Source organism: Aotus nancymaae, unplaced genomic scaffold (genome assembly GCF_030222135.1).
Source record: "Aotus nancymaae isolate 86718 unplaced genomic scaffold, 86718_ANA_hifiasm-v0.15.2.pri h1tg000007l, whole genome shotgun sequence".
NCBI classification, from domain to species: Eukaryota; Metazoa; Chordata; class Mammalia; order Primates; family Aotidae; genus Aotus; species Aotus nancymaae.
In genome coordinates this window covers 23,274,007-23,291,900 of record NW_026988418.1, presented here as the reverse complement: position 1 = coordinate 23,291,900, position 17,894 = coordinate 23,274,007, and the positions used below count along the sequence as shown (strand labels likewise).

Genomic DNA, 17,894 nt, shown 5'->3' with positions numbered 1-17,894 from the left:
TGATCACATAAATTGGCAAAATCCATATATTGATAATATACCTTGTTGGAAGGCTATGGGGAAACAGATAAACTGCTACAATGATTAAAAAAAAAAAAAAAGTTAAATGGAAAAACCATTTTGGAAGGAAAATTGACAATAATTAGCAGAACTACATCTACATTTATTTTTTGACAACAAAATCTCACTTTGAGAAATCTATCCCAAAGATACACTTGAAAAATATAATATTAAAAGATTTATACAGAAGATATATACCAAAAAATTATAAACAACCTAAATACCCATAGATAATGGACTATTTGAATAAACTAAGGTACATCCATATATGGAGTACTATGAAATTGTAAAAAGAAATGTAGAATATATATATATATATATATAATTTTATATCTCTATGTGGAGTAATGTAATGGGATGCATTAGTAATTGAATAAAAGTGAGATAGAAAAAATATATATAGATTATTCTACCAGGTATCTATCTCTCTATGAATCTATGATCTACATATACCTTATGTTTTTTAAAATGAAGGAATTAATTAAGAACATTATTAAGAAGTGGTTATCTCTTGGGGATAGATGCAACATGATGAAGGGGTAAAAACCTTGTAGGTTTGGCTTTGCAACCACATAAATATTTTACACTATACAATTATAAAGTAAAGTTATATGTTAAGAAAATCAATTTGTAGAAATTAAAAACAAAATAAAATGAGTCTGGTTTTGTTACCTTTTGGTATATGACAAATTGCCCTAAAACTTATTCACTGTAATCAATACATGTGTATTACCTTCTACTGTTTCTTAGGGGAAGGAATCTAAGAGTGGCTTAGATGAGAGATTTTGGTTCAAAGTCTTATAAAATTTTACCCCAGATTTCACCCATGGATGCAGTCATTTGAAAGCTTGAGCCAAACTAGAGGATCCACTTCCAAGTTCATTCAAGTGGCTGTTGACAGAGGCCTCCTGGCTGTGTCCACAGTTCTCAGTTTTTCTCATGTCAGCTTCTTTCTAGGGGTGTGTGTGATATGGTAGCTGGCTTCCCAAAAAATGAGTGTTCTGAGAGACATTGATTGTACACAATAAAATTGGAAGCTGCAATAACTTTTATAACCTAATCTCAGAAGTGACGTACCATCACTTCCACAGTATTCTATTGGTTGCATAGACCAATTTTAATTTAATGTTGGGAGGATGAAGGAGACTACAGAAGGACATGAAACCAGGAAGCAGGGACCAATGGGGCCACCTTGAAAATTAGCGACCACATGAACCTAACTATATATTAATTGGCAGTAAAATCAAACAAAATGGAACTATTGTAAATGATTTTAAAACACAACGACTTCATAGTATATCCCTAGTGGAATAATTACCATATGGAAAATATTTTGTGAAAAAATATATTTAAATGTTTTAAATAACCGTTACATTGATACTGTTATTCTATGTGTGTATATTTTGTGTGATAAAGCAAGTGAGTCATTATCTTTGTTTTTTTGGGGAGGACTTGTGATTTGGGGTATAGAAGAAATAAAATATAGATATTCTATTAATAAAATTAAATAAAACCCCTATGGTCCTACATTTGAATTGAAAAATTAGTATGAACTCTTTTTCAAAATGTATTTCCCAGTTCTGGCCATTGAAAAAATTTAGAAACAATGACTAGTCCTAAAGCAATGAGTAGCCTTGCATCTGCATTATGCTCGGTAAAATTCCAAGAGCTAATTGCAGCTTTGAGCCTGGAATATCTACTGGTTCCAAAAGCAATGAAGATATCAAAGACTTCCTAAGACTTGCCTACGAAGATTCAGGATCTAACCTAAAGAGGCTCCCACAGTTGAAAGTGGCATAATTTGGGCATCAATAAAAATGATAATTGCAGTAGATTGAAACACATTAAATATGCTTAAATGTATACATTCATAATAATTTTAAAAAACAAAAATAAAACAAAAACTCATTGGTCACCTCTGAAGAATGTTAAGGAACAAACTCTTTATTTGAAAATAACAGTAAATAAAAAAAACAAGCATTTATTCAGTTTGCCATTTTCTATGCAAACTGTACTGAAGTGATAGTTGAAGGGACGTTTCCCTTTAAAGAACGGTTTCTGTTAATAAATGAAGAAGTAATGGTGGGATAAGATTATCACCATTTTTCGAAGCCCTAATGAAAAAAAAAGGAATTAAGCAATGCATATAAGTGCTTGTAAATATGACCCAAAAAAGACAATCAGACAACATTTGCTTCCATGGGGAAATATACCACCTATAAAAATGTTTTGCCAAATAAAAGTGAACTTGAATACGAATAAGACTTTAGATTTAACTACTATTTTACAGGAAATACATGGAATATTTTTTAAAAAAAAAACAGCGTAGGGATGCCAGAAACAAAGTCCAGACTGTGTAAAACTCTACAGTGCAGACAACACAGCTTCTTCAACAATTGCAGGAAAAAATAGTAATTAAAGGGGCAGCGTGTGAAGACTAGACATTTAAAAAGATGTAAGGCTGGATAGAATGGTTCATGCCTGTAGTTACAACACTTTAGGAGGTCAAGGTAGGAGGATTGCTTCAGGTCAGGAGTTCAAGGCCATTCTGGGCAACATAGCAAGACTCCATCTCTACAAAAAACTAAAAACGTTAGCCAGGTGTGCTGGTGTGCACCTTTAGTCCTAGCTACTTGGGAGGCTGAGACAGGAGGACTGCTTGAATCTAGGAGTTGGAGGGAGGGAGGAAGGGAGGGAGGGAGAGAGGGAGGGAGGGAGGGAAGGAAGAAGAGATATTAACCTATTGCAATATATTGCTCTTATTTTGAATATACAAGCTATAAAAATAAGATTTACTAGACAACTAGGAGATTTTAAACACTGATTAGACATTTGGTGATATTGAGGAATTACTGTTAATAATAAGAAATTTTTAAGTGTTATAATGTTATTGTGTATTTTAAAAAGTTCTTATTCTTGGGTTAGTGGTTCTCAAACTTCAGTGTGCATCAGAATTATCGGAGGACTTATTCAAACACAGATTTCTGTGCCCCATCCCACAAATTTTTATTTAGTGGGTCTGAGCTGGGTCTCAAGAATTCTCATTTCTCACCAACTCCCAGGTGAAGCTGAAGCTTCAGACCCAAAGACTACACCTTAAGAACCACTGCTTTATAGACACATGCTGAAATAATGTGGACATATAACACATTGTCCGGCTTCACTTAATCTCTTGTAGGGGGTAATGCGGGTTTAAATAAAATAGGATTGTCAATTGATTGTTGAAGCTTGGTGATGAGCACAGGGGGTTTCATCATGCTGTTATCTCTATGTGTGCCTACGCCTGAAGTTTCCAAAAGTAAAAGTTAAAATGTAAATAAAATATACATTTTTACAAATATGAGTAAAATAGTCAAATGATTAATATTGTATTAATTTGTTTAAAGCACATTTCAAAATCACGTTACATACAATATTAATTTGGAAACACTTTTTTCTAAGTCTACATTTCTTAAAAAAAAGTATCAGACTTTTTACTTGATGTTTCTCATAGCTGTCTTCATTATCACTAGTGCCGATTTTTGAGCCATTTAACAGCTTTCTAAAACACCCCAGTACCTTGGTCTAAGTTGTTTAAGAAACAACTTTTCGCATCTGCAATTAATGCTCTGTCTGGAAATTTTCTTCCAAACCACAGCTATCCATTGCATAATATTAAGATGATTTGTTGTGTTCACTTCTCTTGAAAGAGAGTGTGCATGATTCCACACACACTCAAAAATAGTTTTATTTATAAGCAATCTTTAAAAGACTTGTTTACATTTCCAACTCTTACAAGTTCCAACACCCCCAGAAGAGTTAGTAAATCTGTGTTAGATTTCTGTGCTTCATTTGTACCAATTCTTTTAGGCAAACATCACACAACTAGGATTGATTGAAGTCACTTCAGGCTATAGTGTTGGTCCCCAAGTGGTATTTTGTGATTCGAAGTAAACCAAATGAGAGAAACCTATGGTATTAGAGACTTTGTAGGTGCTCTGACAAATCCCAAGTTCAGAAACAGGGAATCTTGATAAAATTTCCCATTTTATTTTTTGACATGTTGAGAACACTCTTTGCTCTGGAAAAACAACAGCCCCAAGTGACTTAAGGGAGAAATCTGAAGCCCAGTCTGCAGCAGGCCTGCACCCCTGCACCAAGAGCTCCTCCCTATTCTCCCATGCTGTTACTCTAGTCTTTCAGCAGATTCAGGGCTGTTCTGGAGGTAGGGGTGTCAGCCAGGCACAAGACAGTCCTGAGCCATATAGAGGTCATATTATGGGAGGGAGATACACAAAATACAGCAAATAAATGCATTATAAGGTTTTAGAATGCATAAAATATTTAAAATACATAACACCCATTCTTCACAGCATTCCTGGAAGTACGGTATATTTTCCTCTTTCCACAGGTGAAGCCAAAAATTCAGTCTATGATATCTAGGCCCAAAGAACTATAATGGAAGGAGTCACACCTGCCTCTTTCATTTGTATCTGTAGTGTCAAGAATAAAGGCACTTAATACATTTTCATGTTTAAATGAAAGCAAAGGCAACTGAAAGATACCTTGACCCATGGAATGATGAAGTATTAACATTTCTTTAAAACACCATCATATAGAAACACCTAAATTCTCAGAGGCAAAAAAAAAAAAATTTGGATGTGACTGAAAATGGAAACATTTTATGTTACAAATAATTTGCAAATAAACGTATTGTCCTGTGAACAATATGTCTGAAATACCTAGCCAAATATTTCACAGAGTGAAATCGCTCTGTGGACTGAACATTGACTCTCTCTCATCCTAGGGTAATTGTGAAAAGCAGGATTCAAATGTCTGTACAATTTACTAAGGAGTAAGTTTTGGACAAGTCTGCTCTAGTCATTGCTCTACTAATAATATTTTTATGGCTCCCATTGCCCTCAGAATAAAGCACAGATGCTAACAAGGCTAAAGGTAATTCATTGCCTTTCTCCTGCCTTTCTCTCTCCAGACTTACCTTTGCCTTTTCCAAAAGTTAAACTATGCTCTGAAAGCATCATCTCTCTCTTACACACAGGTATGCACTTTTGAGGTTTTCTATATCCAGTTCACTCTTCATGTAATCCTCTTGTCCTCTCCTCCTCCCTCCCCACTTGTTAGCCTATCCAAATCCAAATCTAACTTATCTTGCAAGCCTAGATTTAGATGCCATTGCTTTCAGACCTGGACCACCAAGTCCAGATCAGGTGGACCCATGGACTTTTCCAAGAGTGGCCTGTAGGATCCCTTTTCTATTATCATCATTACTTGCTATGCCTCCCACCATCTGCAAGCTCTGTGAGAGCAGGGGCTGAGTTTGTTTTTTTTTTTCACTGTAGGGCTTATGACAGTGCCTGGCCCACACTAGACAAACCATAAATGTTTCTTAAATGAAGGAATAAAGTTATTTAACTTCTGCAAGGCTTGGCTTTCCAAATGTAAAAGTGTGCTACTACTACCTACCTTGTATCTCAATTTGTACTGAGTTTTTGTTTTAATCGGATATGGTGAGATAACAGACTTGGAGACAATTATCTTTGAAACAAGAGTTCATTGCTTTTATTTCACAAGAGAATGGGGGATTCCACACCACATAGGGCCACTTGAGGACCTCAAGGTGGCAAAAGGAGGAGCAAGGATAGAAAAGCACAAGCCACAGCTTTCTCTGGGGTTTACGTGGGAAAGGCAAAGCAGGGCACAGCAAACAGCTTAGGACTGGCAAGCTGGAATAATTCCACCAGACTTTGGGGCAGAGTGACTATCCCTAGTTGTCTGAAACTTAGTCCTGGATTTATTTAGGGTAAGAGAATAAAGGCTTGGTGTGTGGGAGTTAAATAAAGGAGGTATTTGGGGGTTTCAGCTCAGGACTGGCTTGCATATGAAAGGTGCATTAGCAGGCAAGTTGTATGTCTACTTCTCTAGGAATTAGCTAGTCCTGGCAGGGACAGTTCCCGCCAGCCAGCAAGGCCCACTTTCTCAAGATGTCAAAACACCATAAAATATGAATATTTTAAAAACACAATTAATACACCATGCTCCGTGGCAAGAGAGAACAGAATTTTATTATTGATCCTACTTCTATCATTTATTCTATTGCAACTTTTAATAACATTACTCCTGAAGTATAATATTCCGAGCTTTTTAATCTCTTGTCAAAGTTAACAATTACCTTTGCTTCCCTTCCTGAACCTGCTAATTAAAAGAGCCTAATGATACCCTTATCTCTATCTAATATTAACCTCACATTTGCCTATAAATACCTTATGTTTACCTATTTTTTTTTTTTTGGCCTGTCACAGATACTTTTCTGCCCAAATGAGACATACCTCAGTGTGAATATATTTGTCTAACATGTGTTAAGTTTATAATGCTGAAATTGGTGTGAAGGCAAGCTTTCTTCAGTGATGATTCAATGACTTGATGATACATGGGCTGAAGTTCATTTAGAACTAGGAATGTGCTTAAAGAAATTGGTTAGCTTACTCATTTTCTCCTTTCTTTCCTCTTTCTCTTCCCTACGTCCTCTTCTGCTCCTTGCTTCCCTTTGTTCTTGCTCCGTTAAGATTCCCAGTCGAGCAGACATCTACTGCAGCTCTGTACCAACCGGAGATCAGTCCCTATCCTATGTGCATGGCATTCCCAGGAGAAGGCTTAGAGACTGGTCCTTGGAACAGATGGTGAGAGGCGGCTCTGACCAACATGAGGTGTGTATTCTAAGAGTTGTTGAGTTGTTTCTATTGTGCATGAAGGAGTATTATTTGTTGACAGTATTTTTTGATGTGGAGCAGATAATAAGACAGTCTGAAGGCTGGTCATAGTGGCTCACACCTGTAATGTCAGCACTTTGAGAAGCCAAGGTGGGATGATCAGTTAAGGCCAGGAGTTTGAGACCAGCCTGGACAACATAGTGAGACCCCACCTCCAAAAAAAAAAAATTTAAAGACAGTCTGAGAATGGACAAATGGACACCAGACTTTGTTTATCCAGTCAGCTTTCCAGGAGGTGTCCTGGGGAGTTCACAGGCAAATTTTAAAAATTTCAACCGAACTCCTCATCTTCCTCCAACCTCCTTCCTTTTCTAGGAATTGCTGAGCTCAGAAAGGGCCATGATGCTCCCAGTTAACTCAGTCATGTTATAGATATTGTCTTTGATTTGCATCATCCACGCTAAACTCCCAGCTGCAATAGGTCTCTAAAATGTGTTATTCTAAATTCTCATACCATCAAAGCAGTTATTTTGAAAAAGGCAAATGATGTATGTTAAAGCATTTTCTACCAGACTATATTAGAATTTGCTTTCTTCTCCTGAAGGAAGAGAGCTGATGCATTGTAAATAGTGAATACACCAGATTGAATGCTCACCTTCAGTGCCACTGGCTTGTCCTGCTCCAGGCCAGGCCTGAGAGTGGGTGCTCAGATACCAGCCCCAGTGTGCCTCTGCCTCCTTGCTTTGTTCTTTAGCTGGCTGATTGAGGAGTCCTGCTCTTTGTGTTTCATTGTATGTTAGGATATTGGCCAAAGGCCGAGTGGGACAACAAACGAAGACACTTTTCTTCTTGCCCTGGTCAGAAGAGAACTCAAGTCACGTCCTTTGAGATCCAACTTATTAGAAAAGCTTCAGACAGAGCTGAAGATCCTGGACCCAATCTCTTCAGGATTTCTTCTCCAATCTCAGCTGAGCCGCCTCTTTTTGAGGCATGAACTCCCTCTACAGTTACCAACAGTCAAAATCCTTTGTCAGAGATTTTCTAAGAGGGGCTCTCCTGAAATGGTATGGCCATCTTGCTATTGGAAGTGTGGGTTCCTTTTGTTTCTTTAATTCGTATTCACCAGGGTAACAGATTAAGAAGTTAGCTACTTTCTTGCAAATGACCTTTACCATTAACTATTAAGATTAAAAGCTTATTTATATTCATGTGTAGAAATTTCTAGTTAGAATAGAAAATAGATTTAGGTCTCTTCACTCTGTTTAATTTAACTTTAAAGGGTCTCCCTGGCCCAACTTACATTGTCAGCTTTTAACAATATTAGGGTAGTTACAGATTCAAGATAATGGGTCCACTCAAGTACATTCATGAGCTAGCTCAGTCTGCAGGACCCAACATAAGAATGGTGGACTGAACTAAGATCTCCTTCTTATCATCACAATTTCCTAGAAAGTTACAAGTGGGAGGTATCTTTGAAATTCACTGATTAGGGAACTGAGACCCAAAGGTTTTCCTGGAACTTGTTCAGGAGATCCCGAGAATTAATGGCAGACCCAATGCTAAGACACAAGTTCCCCAATGACAGGGTCAGAGTTCCTTGGGCACTGTATTTTCCAAGCTCATACTTATGTCTGAATATAAAGTGTAGTCCAAGTGTCACCAAATTCAAGAAGCCAGAGGAAAATACCCTAAAATGGGAAGAAGTAATAGCAATAAGAAAATCATTAGTGAGCATGTATGAATAGCAAGGCAATAGACAGCACAGACCTTAAAAAAGAAGGCCTGGACTTTAATCTCAATCCCACCATCATTAGCTCTGTGACATGGAGCACACTCGACTTAAGTTCTCCCATGCCTCGATGATCTCATCCAGAAAACCAGGCCAAAACCAACCTTGCAAGTTTAATCCCAGGATTTAGTAATGCAATAAATGCAACAGAATATAATTAGTTATATATTTATGAGAAGTATTTAGCAATAAAATATGAATGTATTAGTACAACCTATTTGAATATTCAGTTCAACCAAATCTTCTGGCCTGAGAGCTAGTTTCTATCAGGGACCCTATCTAGCTTTCCTCTTCCACTTCTCACCCCTCTGCTACCCTGGAGCTGTCTGTCCACCAGAGTCCCTGGGATGACATCCAGCCTAGCAGTGGAAATGGATGACATTCCTTCAGTCCTTTCCTATGCAGAAAAAAGGTCTTCAGATTTTTCACCTAGTCTAATAAATTTTTGTCTTCAGATTATCTGAATATATCTGCTCAATATATCTAAATATATCTGCTGAATACATCATATATAATAAATGTATAAGATATGTGAGAAAGAACAAGGGAGAGAGTGGGGGGAGAGGTGGGGATAGAAAGAGAGGCTAGAGGTTAGGTTATGCTGTAGTAATGTTTGTGGCTTACAGCAACAAAAGGTTTTTTTTTTTTCATTTATATTTCCATAGAGCCAGCCATAGTTCTTCTCAACACTGTCATCAGTTTAGCTCCAAGACCCAGGATGATGAAACAGCCACTATAGGATATTTTTGGACAGGAAGGCAGAAGGGGGAAAAGAGCCCTGGAGGTCACAGGGTCAGCTCACAGGGTCAGCTCCCTGGAGGTCAGCTCACAGGGTCTCTGCTTATAATTCACTGGCCAGAACTAGTCACATGGCCTTGCCACAAGACAACCAGGAAGTACAATTTTACCATTTCTTCAGGAGGGTGAATAATAATACTTGCTAAAAAGCACCAATAATTATGATATCCTATTTTTAAGTGTTTTTTTTTAATGTTTAATGGTAAAAATACGCCAAATGCATTTTATCTCAGCAGGCCTCTTTCCTTATATATAACTAAAATGAGGATGTTCTGTTTCATATTTAATTTTTAGGTTAATTATGAAAAGCTACTCTGGTTTTTAAATAGTGCAGCTTCAGACTATCCACAGCAAAATAAAGCAGTTGCAGACCAGAGGAAAACTGAGAGTCATGGCAATCGTAGCCAAAGGTACTCTTCTCCCTTTTTGTGGGCGTATTGTTCCTAAGTGTCTTAGTCTGTGTGGGTTGCTATAAAAAAGTTCCATAAATTGGGTGGCTTATAAAGAACATACATGTATGTTTCACAGTTCTGAAGCAAAGGCTGAAAGTCTAAGATCACCAGCATGGTTGAGTTCTGGGGAGGACTCTCCTGGGATGCACACTGCTGACTTCTCTCTGTATTCCCTCCATATGGTAGAAAGAGAGTGAACTGGCTTTCTGGCTTCTCCTGACAAAGATATTGCTATGATTTGAATGTGTTTCCCAAAGTTCATGTCTTGGAAACTTAATCCTTAATGCAACAACAGCACTGGGAGATGGGACCTAACAAGAGGTGATTAGGTCATAGGGCTCTGCCTTCTTCAATGTATTAATGTCATTATATCAAGAGTGAGTTAGTTACAAGAGAGTGGATTTGTTGTAAAAGTGGGTTTGTCTCTCACCCTTGCCTCTCCTTGCCCTTCCGCCTTCCACCACAGAATGATGCAGCAAGAAGGTCTTTGCAAGATGCATGCCACCAACCTTGTACTTCTTACCCTTGTGAACTGAAGAAATAAAATATCTGTTCTTTACAAATGACCCAATCTCAGATATTCTGTTATAGCAGCCCAAAAATAGACTAAGACAGGCACTAATCCCACTCATGAGGACTCATGACCAAATCCCACAGGCCCAGCCTTCTGACACTATCACATTGGTATTAGGATTTCAACATAAGAACTTTAAGGGGACGCAGTCAGTCTATGGCACTAGACTCCTAGAGCTGGCAGGGATCTTGAAGGCGTTCACTCGAACACCTCACCCGATGCAGAATCACTTTGTTCTTCCCCAGCACTTGGCTTATGCTCAGTTTTCTCTCTCTCTCTCTTTTTGTGCGCAGGCCAACATAAAAAGTTATTTGCAGCAATTACATATGTTTTTTAACATCAAGCATGTGTCTTTTTATGAGGTTGCTGTGTGAAAATGAAAAACCTCTTTATGAAATAAGAAATGATTGTGTACAAGTGCAGAGCTCATCTATAAAGTGTGATTCCAAAAAGATGTTCAGTCAGTCAGCTCCTGGGTTGCAGACACTAGCAAAAAAAAGGTTTAAGGTTCAGGCATCAATAGTCATTTCATATAATCGCACAGGAAAGAAATTACTCAAAATAAAAATACGATATGAAGAATATAATCAGAGATGAAATGCAATAAAGTATGAAATTCTCTTGTTTTCCAAAAAAAGGTGACAAATTGCAGTGGTTAGGAGCATAGACTCCATTGCAGAAGCCTGGTCTCAACTATTGTCTTTGCCATTCTGGGGCTATGTGACCTTGGCATTTCTGTGCTTCCATTCTCCAGCTGTAAAATGGGAATATCATTGATTTATAAGAGTAACTGAGTTAATAAATGCAAAGTTCTAAAAAGACAGTGCCTGGTACATAGTAAGTACTACGTAAGTGTTTTTATTATTTTTAACTGCTCTTCTAGAAGTCACTCTTTTCAGCTACAAACAATGTGACATGGTGGTTAAGAGCCATGACATTGGAGTTAAGTGTTTTACTCTAGGAAAAAGGTGGGGTGTTTTTGTTTTTGTTTTTGTTTTGAAATGTCTTTGGACCAACTATTGGACTTGATTCTTTCCTGCAGTGTGCCCTCTTTGACTGTGATAACTTCAACACTTATTGAAGTTATTGAGCTGTTTGCCAGGTTTACTTTGCTGGGCACAGTGAATTCTAGGATTGACAAGGCCTAGTCTCTTCCTTTAGGGCTCATGCTATAAAGAAAACAATACTGCCATGTGGGCGCTCCAGTCAAATATCACTCTGGGAGCAACTGTCTTACTGAGAGCCATAAAGCCCTACACATTTTTAACAATCAGAAACTACCCTTCACATAATACGTACTGTAAAATTTTGGCCCTGAGAGGTCATAGACCATGCAGTAGAATACATGGCCACTCCCTGGCAGATAAGGTCTTATGAGTCCTAGACTGGAAGCTTTTACTGATACCTAGATAAGGTTAGATCTCTGTTATACGGTCCCATAGTCCTTCCCCTTCATATCTGTTATGGTATTTTCAGTTATTTATTTGACATTTGAGATTAGGAATCATGGCTGTCCTGGCCAACTCTGTGCTAGCATAGTTCTAACATAGTTCCTGGCATACAGGAGATGCTCAGTAATATTTGTTGAATGTAACTGGCACCTCCAATTATCTAAAGAGCTCACAGAAACTTACTTTCAGGGATACCTGAATATCTATTCTATAGAAGAGGCACATAAAGAAATGATTTTTGAGCTCATCAGAGAACGTGCTGCTTTATAAAAACTATACAGAATATTTGTAGAAATGCACAACTGATGTCCTGTAATAAAGCCAGGCCCTTCATTAATTAATGTCTAGATCAGGAAAATCCCCTTCCCATGTTCTGTCAGGTAGAGCCTCTAATAGGGTAGCTCTGTGATGTTTTAAATGGTTCCAGCATTGCCAGTGGCAGCAGGGGTAGCAACAGCTCTCATCTCCTAAATTGGACCAGATGAAACAAATTCCTGCCAACAGGCCTTCTAAGAAACCCTAGCAGCTGCAGTAAATGGGTTCCATACAACACCTGCCTATTCAGTACTCAGTGTACTGAGCTAGGGACCAAAGCTTCATGAATTCCTATCCCCAGAAACTGTCCTTGCAAGAAAAGAGGAAGGGAGACTTATGATTCAGATCTGGAACAGAGACATCTGATTGGCAGTGTTTGGGTTATGTGCCCTTGCAGCAAAGATAGCCTGGTAAAGCAAATAATTGGCATTCTCCTCTGCCATAGTGAGAGGTGGACCATCTCATGAGCTGGGGAAATTTTTGGATAGGTGAGTGCACATGCAAAAGTTGGTGACCAAAATAAAGACATATGTCCACTATTTCTTCTCTGTACCAAACTTTTGGAAAATATGTATTATTAAGTAGTTCATAATAGTATAATTTGGAGCCAAAGCTTGTATGACAGTCACAGAGCAAAAAAAAAAAAAGAAAGAAAAGAAAATAATATGACCTTTAGACAAAGTTATATACATCTGAAATGAATCAATTCCAGTATGTACAAGATCCCTAGGAAACAGTAAGGAACAAAACAGACTTGACCTCTTAGAGCAGACTACTAGGGAAGTCAGACTTGAAAAAAATAAGGAAATAGAGATGTGACTGCAAGTTGAAGAATATCTATTAAGGAAAAGAACAAGGCATTATGAACAAGTGTATCAATCAGGGGTGTGCAGGAGCCAGACATGAGGGCCGATGATGCACACCTCTTCGCAACTCCTCATTCAGCGATGCACGGTGGTAGCCTGAAATCAGCCATGGTGGGAGTATTTACACCAGGGAAATCAGTAATGCAACAAATTAGGGCTTTATCTTGTGGAGCTGATTATTAAAGATTTACCAGTATACCACTGAAAGAAACCCAATTTAGATGGGTAGAAGTTGGGCAATGTCATGGACTGTCCCTCTAGGGAACTTGGTGTTTAACTTGAGACAATGGAAAACAGGAAAAGCTTCACAGAGGAGGCAATAGTCCACCTGGATCTGGAGGAACAAATACCTTTGGCTGTTAGTGAGTAAATGTATCAAATCAGTTTCATAAAATCAATGACTATAACATCTCACTCTGTTGTTTTTCAACTATTATTTAAAATGACAATAGTCAGTTAGATAGATCATCTTAATAATTATGCACATTCGCATACCAAACTGTAAGTAAATAATTACTCCCAAACATTTCTGGGTTTTCAGATATAAGGAGCAGAGTCAAGATTAATGCAGGATATTCAGCTGGTTCAGGATTTCCTCCAAGGGAACTAGATTCCCTTAGTATGGGGATCTGGTGGAATCTTCTTTGCTTTGCTTGTGGCAATGAGCAGTTTAGGATTTCATTTGCCATCAGTAATTATCTGAGTTGAAGAAAAATAAAATCAAGCAGCTAAAGTAAATTACTACGATTACTTATTTTCTGTCTCAACCTAGAAAAAAAAGTTACAAAGATAGATTAAGAATTTTGGCCTTTGTTGTAGACAGATTTGCTGCTGCCTCTTGGAAAAGAGATGATAGAGCTCACTCAGACGGAGCAGGTTTGAGTTAAACTGTGAAATGTCTGCATGCACCCTCACGACCAGGTTCCCAAGACTGAGAAGGCCTTCGTGGATGGGCTCTCTGGTTTCACAGTGTGTAGCAAAGTTGAGAGATGTAATAGGAAAGCATGCAGCTGCTTTGAGTGGATCATCCTTTCATAGCCTTCTCCCTTTCCCCTTCAATCAGCACTCCACCTCAACACTCCAGCACACAGACAGAAGTAAACAGGAGTCTGTTGGAGATTTTGAAGATGGCACTAAGGACAACCAATGGCAAACTCAACATAGACAATCTCAATCTGAGTTTTCGAAAAGAAGATCGCTCATTCTCTGGCTGCCTCCCTCCACCTAGGGTAACCAAAATTCAATTTCAGATTTGTTCCTCTATAAAGGATACTTCAGGGCATTGGGTCTATAGTAATAAGGCACAGGGCTGATCTGTATTCTGCCTGTGGATTACATTACACATTGTTTGTTTTCTTTGCCTGAGAAAAACAAGGCAGAAAAGAAAAACAAGGCTGACAAATTGTGAAATGTACAGGAATTGTGAAATGGATGCAGAAATTACTTATAGTGGGTTTTGTTTTATGTTAATAATAGAGAATATGACAACATCCAAATAACATTTCATAATGGAAAGCAACTATTTTTTCAAGGCCAAGTGTTTATTTCTCACACTCTTTCCTGGCTTCCAATGAGAACAGCATGTGGTGTGTCCCATTCCTTAGGAAAACAAAATTTTAGGGACCAATGTAATTTACTGCTGATACAGGTTATCATGCTGTTTCGGAGCATTAATTAGCAGTGAAGGTGTGCTTCATGGAAGAGAATTCAGAACCATATTAATTCATGGAACTTCTGCAGCCAAATAAACCCCGTCATAAGGCTACTTTGGATACAGGTAAAATAATTACCACCACTACTGTAACTCTATTAGCAACACCTCATCACCACTACACTTTTACTAAGTGCCAAGGGCTGTGCTAAACGCTTTGCTTACATTATCTCATGTAACACTTACAATGTTAATTCTGTACAAAATGCTACAAAATCTAGGTAACCCTTATAATACCCACTTAATAAATTTTTAAAACTAGACTTAAAGAGGCCAATTAAATCACCCAAGAGTCACAGATAACAAGTGGCAGGGCCAGGATTCAAAGTTAAGAAGAGTTATGAAAACTGAGAGCCAGAAATGGCACTTCATTAGGTAAAGGATATCTGGATGAGTCCATTATGTCCAATACACAAGAGTTAGAATTCCAGAAGCTTAGAAAGAGTTGAAAATTGTAGCCTAAAAACTTCCTGTTAGAAAAATTGGAAAATGTCTTTCATCTAGGTATACAGAAGTTAGAATTGAGGGAGTCAGAGAATTTAAAAGAATGGTGATGTTTACTAAGGAGAAAGCACATAATATGCTGAAAATGGGTTATTATTCTAGGACAAAAGCATTTTTCTCTTAACTTCCATATTTAAAATCAACTATGCAAAGGCAAAACTGTGTGTGTGTGTGTGTGTGTGTGTGTGTGTGTATGTTTGAATATTATACATGCAAGCATATTTCATGAGAAGACAGATAGAGCATTGCAGGGGAGTCCACACATCACATATGGCCTTTACTTGCTTGTGAGAAGATCTACAGAAATAGACTCTTAGTCTAAAAATTCTTAGCAGCAATTTTTTCTTAGATTAGAAACCACATAACCCAATGGTGAAGCTTGAATATTCTCAGATGATACTCATAGAATGAAACATAAACAACTTGAAAATCAAAATATATTTACTAAACCTCTATGAGTCTCAGATTTTCCACTGGCAAATCCGGGTCCCAAATATCTACCACCTGTGTCTATGTGAGGATTAAATAAAATAAATATGTGAAGGCGTTTAGCATATTATCTGATTTACGAGGCCCTCACTAAATATGCTTCCTTTCCTTCTTACATTAAAAAAAAAAAAAAAAAAAAAAATCAGTGTTTGGTGAGAGTATTACTTCCAAACAGCCTAAGAAAGGAGAATATTCCCACAGTCAAGTGATGATGGCCCCATTGAGGTCTGGTTTTCAGGGCAGACCTTGAATCTTGAATGTTCTTCTCCTGATAACAGGCCCTGAAAGCTTAACTTTGTGGTTCAAATCCAAGGAAATGGGGTACATTTTCCTTGAAGCTGGTCTGCCTTTCGTGAGCCATCTGGCATCTCTTAAGACATCTGGAACTCACTCAGAGTATAATACAGTTCTGGGAGGCATGTTAAATAGAATTCTGTTTCCCCAGATCATGAGGCAAATTGAGGCCCAAGGAACATTGGAAGCAAGAAGCAGCCACTGTCACACCTCAATTCCCTTACTCCTGAACACGGGACTTCACAGTGGACCAGGAAAGGTTGTGTCTGAGTTAAAAGGGTTTTTTTTTGGGTGAGGGAGAGGGTTGTTTTGACCAGTAGCTCTGAATTTTCTTTGGGTACAGGAGAGAGAATCATAGAATATGAAAGCTATCCAGTCTCTCTCCAGGAAGATAAAAAAAAATTTAAAGCACATCCACACAGCCACCATTTCAGAGGATTCACAGATCATCTTTAACTCCCAAGATAAATAAATGCAGTCTTAAAGGATTTCTGTGGGTCTTGTCACTAAAATCAGTGGAATTTGACCATTCACAAAGATCAGTATAGAAGCATATCAAGTATCTGTCATCTTCATTCTGTGCACTCACTCATCCTGTTCCTCTAGCATACCTTCAATGCAATTATGGTTTCTGTCAGGACTGTTGAAGCAATGTGGATACACATTCATTTATTTTTTAACTTCCTTGACCATTACCTAAGTCATGTGTAGCTTCAATAGAGTTGTAGAACCTAAGACATTCTATGCATGCAGGCTCAGTTTAACCCTTTTATACACAATCCATATTCTTCACCATTTGAACTCATTCTCTATCTGCTTCACAGCACAAACCCCTTCCAAACTGCTCCCAAGCCTGCCTCCCAGGAGAAGCTAGCTATGTTCTAGCTAGCTCCTTCTTTTTTAATTGCTCTTTCATCTTCATTTTCATGTAGCTTCTTCATTATTATTGAGAAGGAGTCCCCTTAGTGACAAAGCCTGGGTTGGCGAAGGTCAAGTTCATTATTGTGACAAGACTCTAGCTAGGACATGTATTTAAGCTGACCAGGACCTAAAGACCTCCTTCTGTAGTTTGTCAGGTTGTTTTTTCATATTTAGTATTTTCTATAACTGTACACTCTGCCTTAAAAGTATAAAAAAATATTTTTACTAACTTTCAGTCTTTCTCTTCTTTCAATGACACAGCCACCTTTCTGATAAATATGGCATATTTAATCCATTCTTGCATTTGACATAATAATCACTCAGTGTGTTCTGGGCACTGTGACAGGCACTGGGGACAACAGACTTTTATGGTTTTGGCTCCTGAATTCTCCAGGAGCTCAGGAGAAAGGCAATGTTTTAAACACGTCATCACAATTCTGTGTGATAGGCAGTAACTTTGAACACAGAGAAGGAACACCAATGTGTCCTCACCTGAAAGCTCTCCAAGGGAGATGATGCAAACACTGACTCTTAAAGGACAGGCAAGTTTGGCAAAGAATGGGGAGACAGGGGGCCGGGCACGGTGGCTCACTCCTGTAATCCCAGCACTTTGGGAGGCCAGGGCAGGCAGATCATGAGGTCAAGAGATTGAGACCATCCTGGCCAACATATGGTAAAACACTGTCTCTACTAAAAATAAAAAAATTAGCTGAGCGTGGTGGTGCACAACTGTGGTCCCAGCTACTCGGGAGGCTGAGGCAGGAGAATCATGAACCTAGGAGGCAGAGTTTGCAGTGAGCCAAGATCCTGCTACTGCACGCCCACCTGGGTGACAGAGTGAGACTCCATCTCAAAAACAAAACAAAAAACAAAAACAAACAAAAAATGGGAGGACAGGGGAAGAGATGATAAAAGTGTTCTGGGTAAAAGTCTCAATGTGAAAGCACTGACATGAAAGCTTGG

At 38.3% G+C, this 17,894-nt stretch overlaps 1 protein-coding gene across 1 annotated transcript in view; it reads left to right on the top strand.

Moving 5' to 3' along the window:
* Positions 1-17,894, top strand: part of CUNH1orf87 (chromosome unknown C1orf87 homolog) — an 81,007-nt gene that overhangs the window by 23,683 nt on the left and 39,430 nt on the right. Inside the window, exons 3-6 of the mRNA XM_012442468.2 lie at positions 6,624-6,764; positions 7,568-7,831; positions 9,649-9,764; positions 14,076-14,241. Coding sequence (XP_012297891.2) covers positions 6,624-6,764; positions 7,568-7,831; positions 9,649-9,764; positions 14,076-14,241 — 687 coding nt within the window. The remainder of the gene's footprint in view (positions 1-6,623; positions 6,765-7,567; positions 7,832-9,648; positions 9,765-14,075; positions 14,242-17,894) is intronic.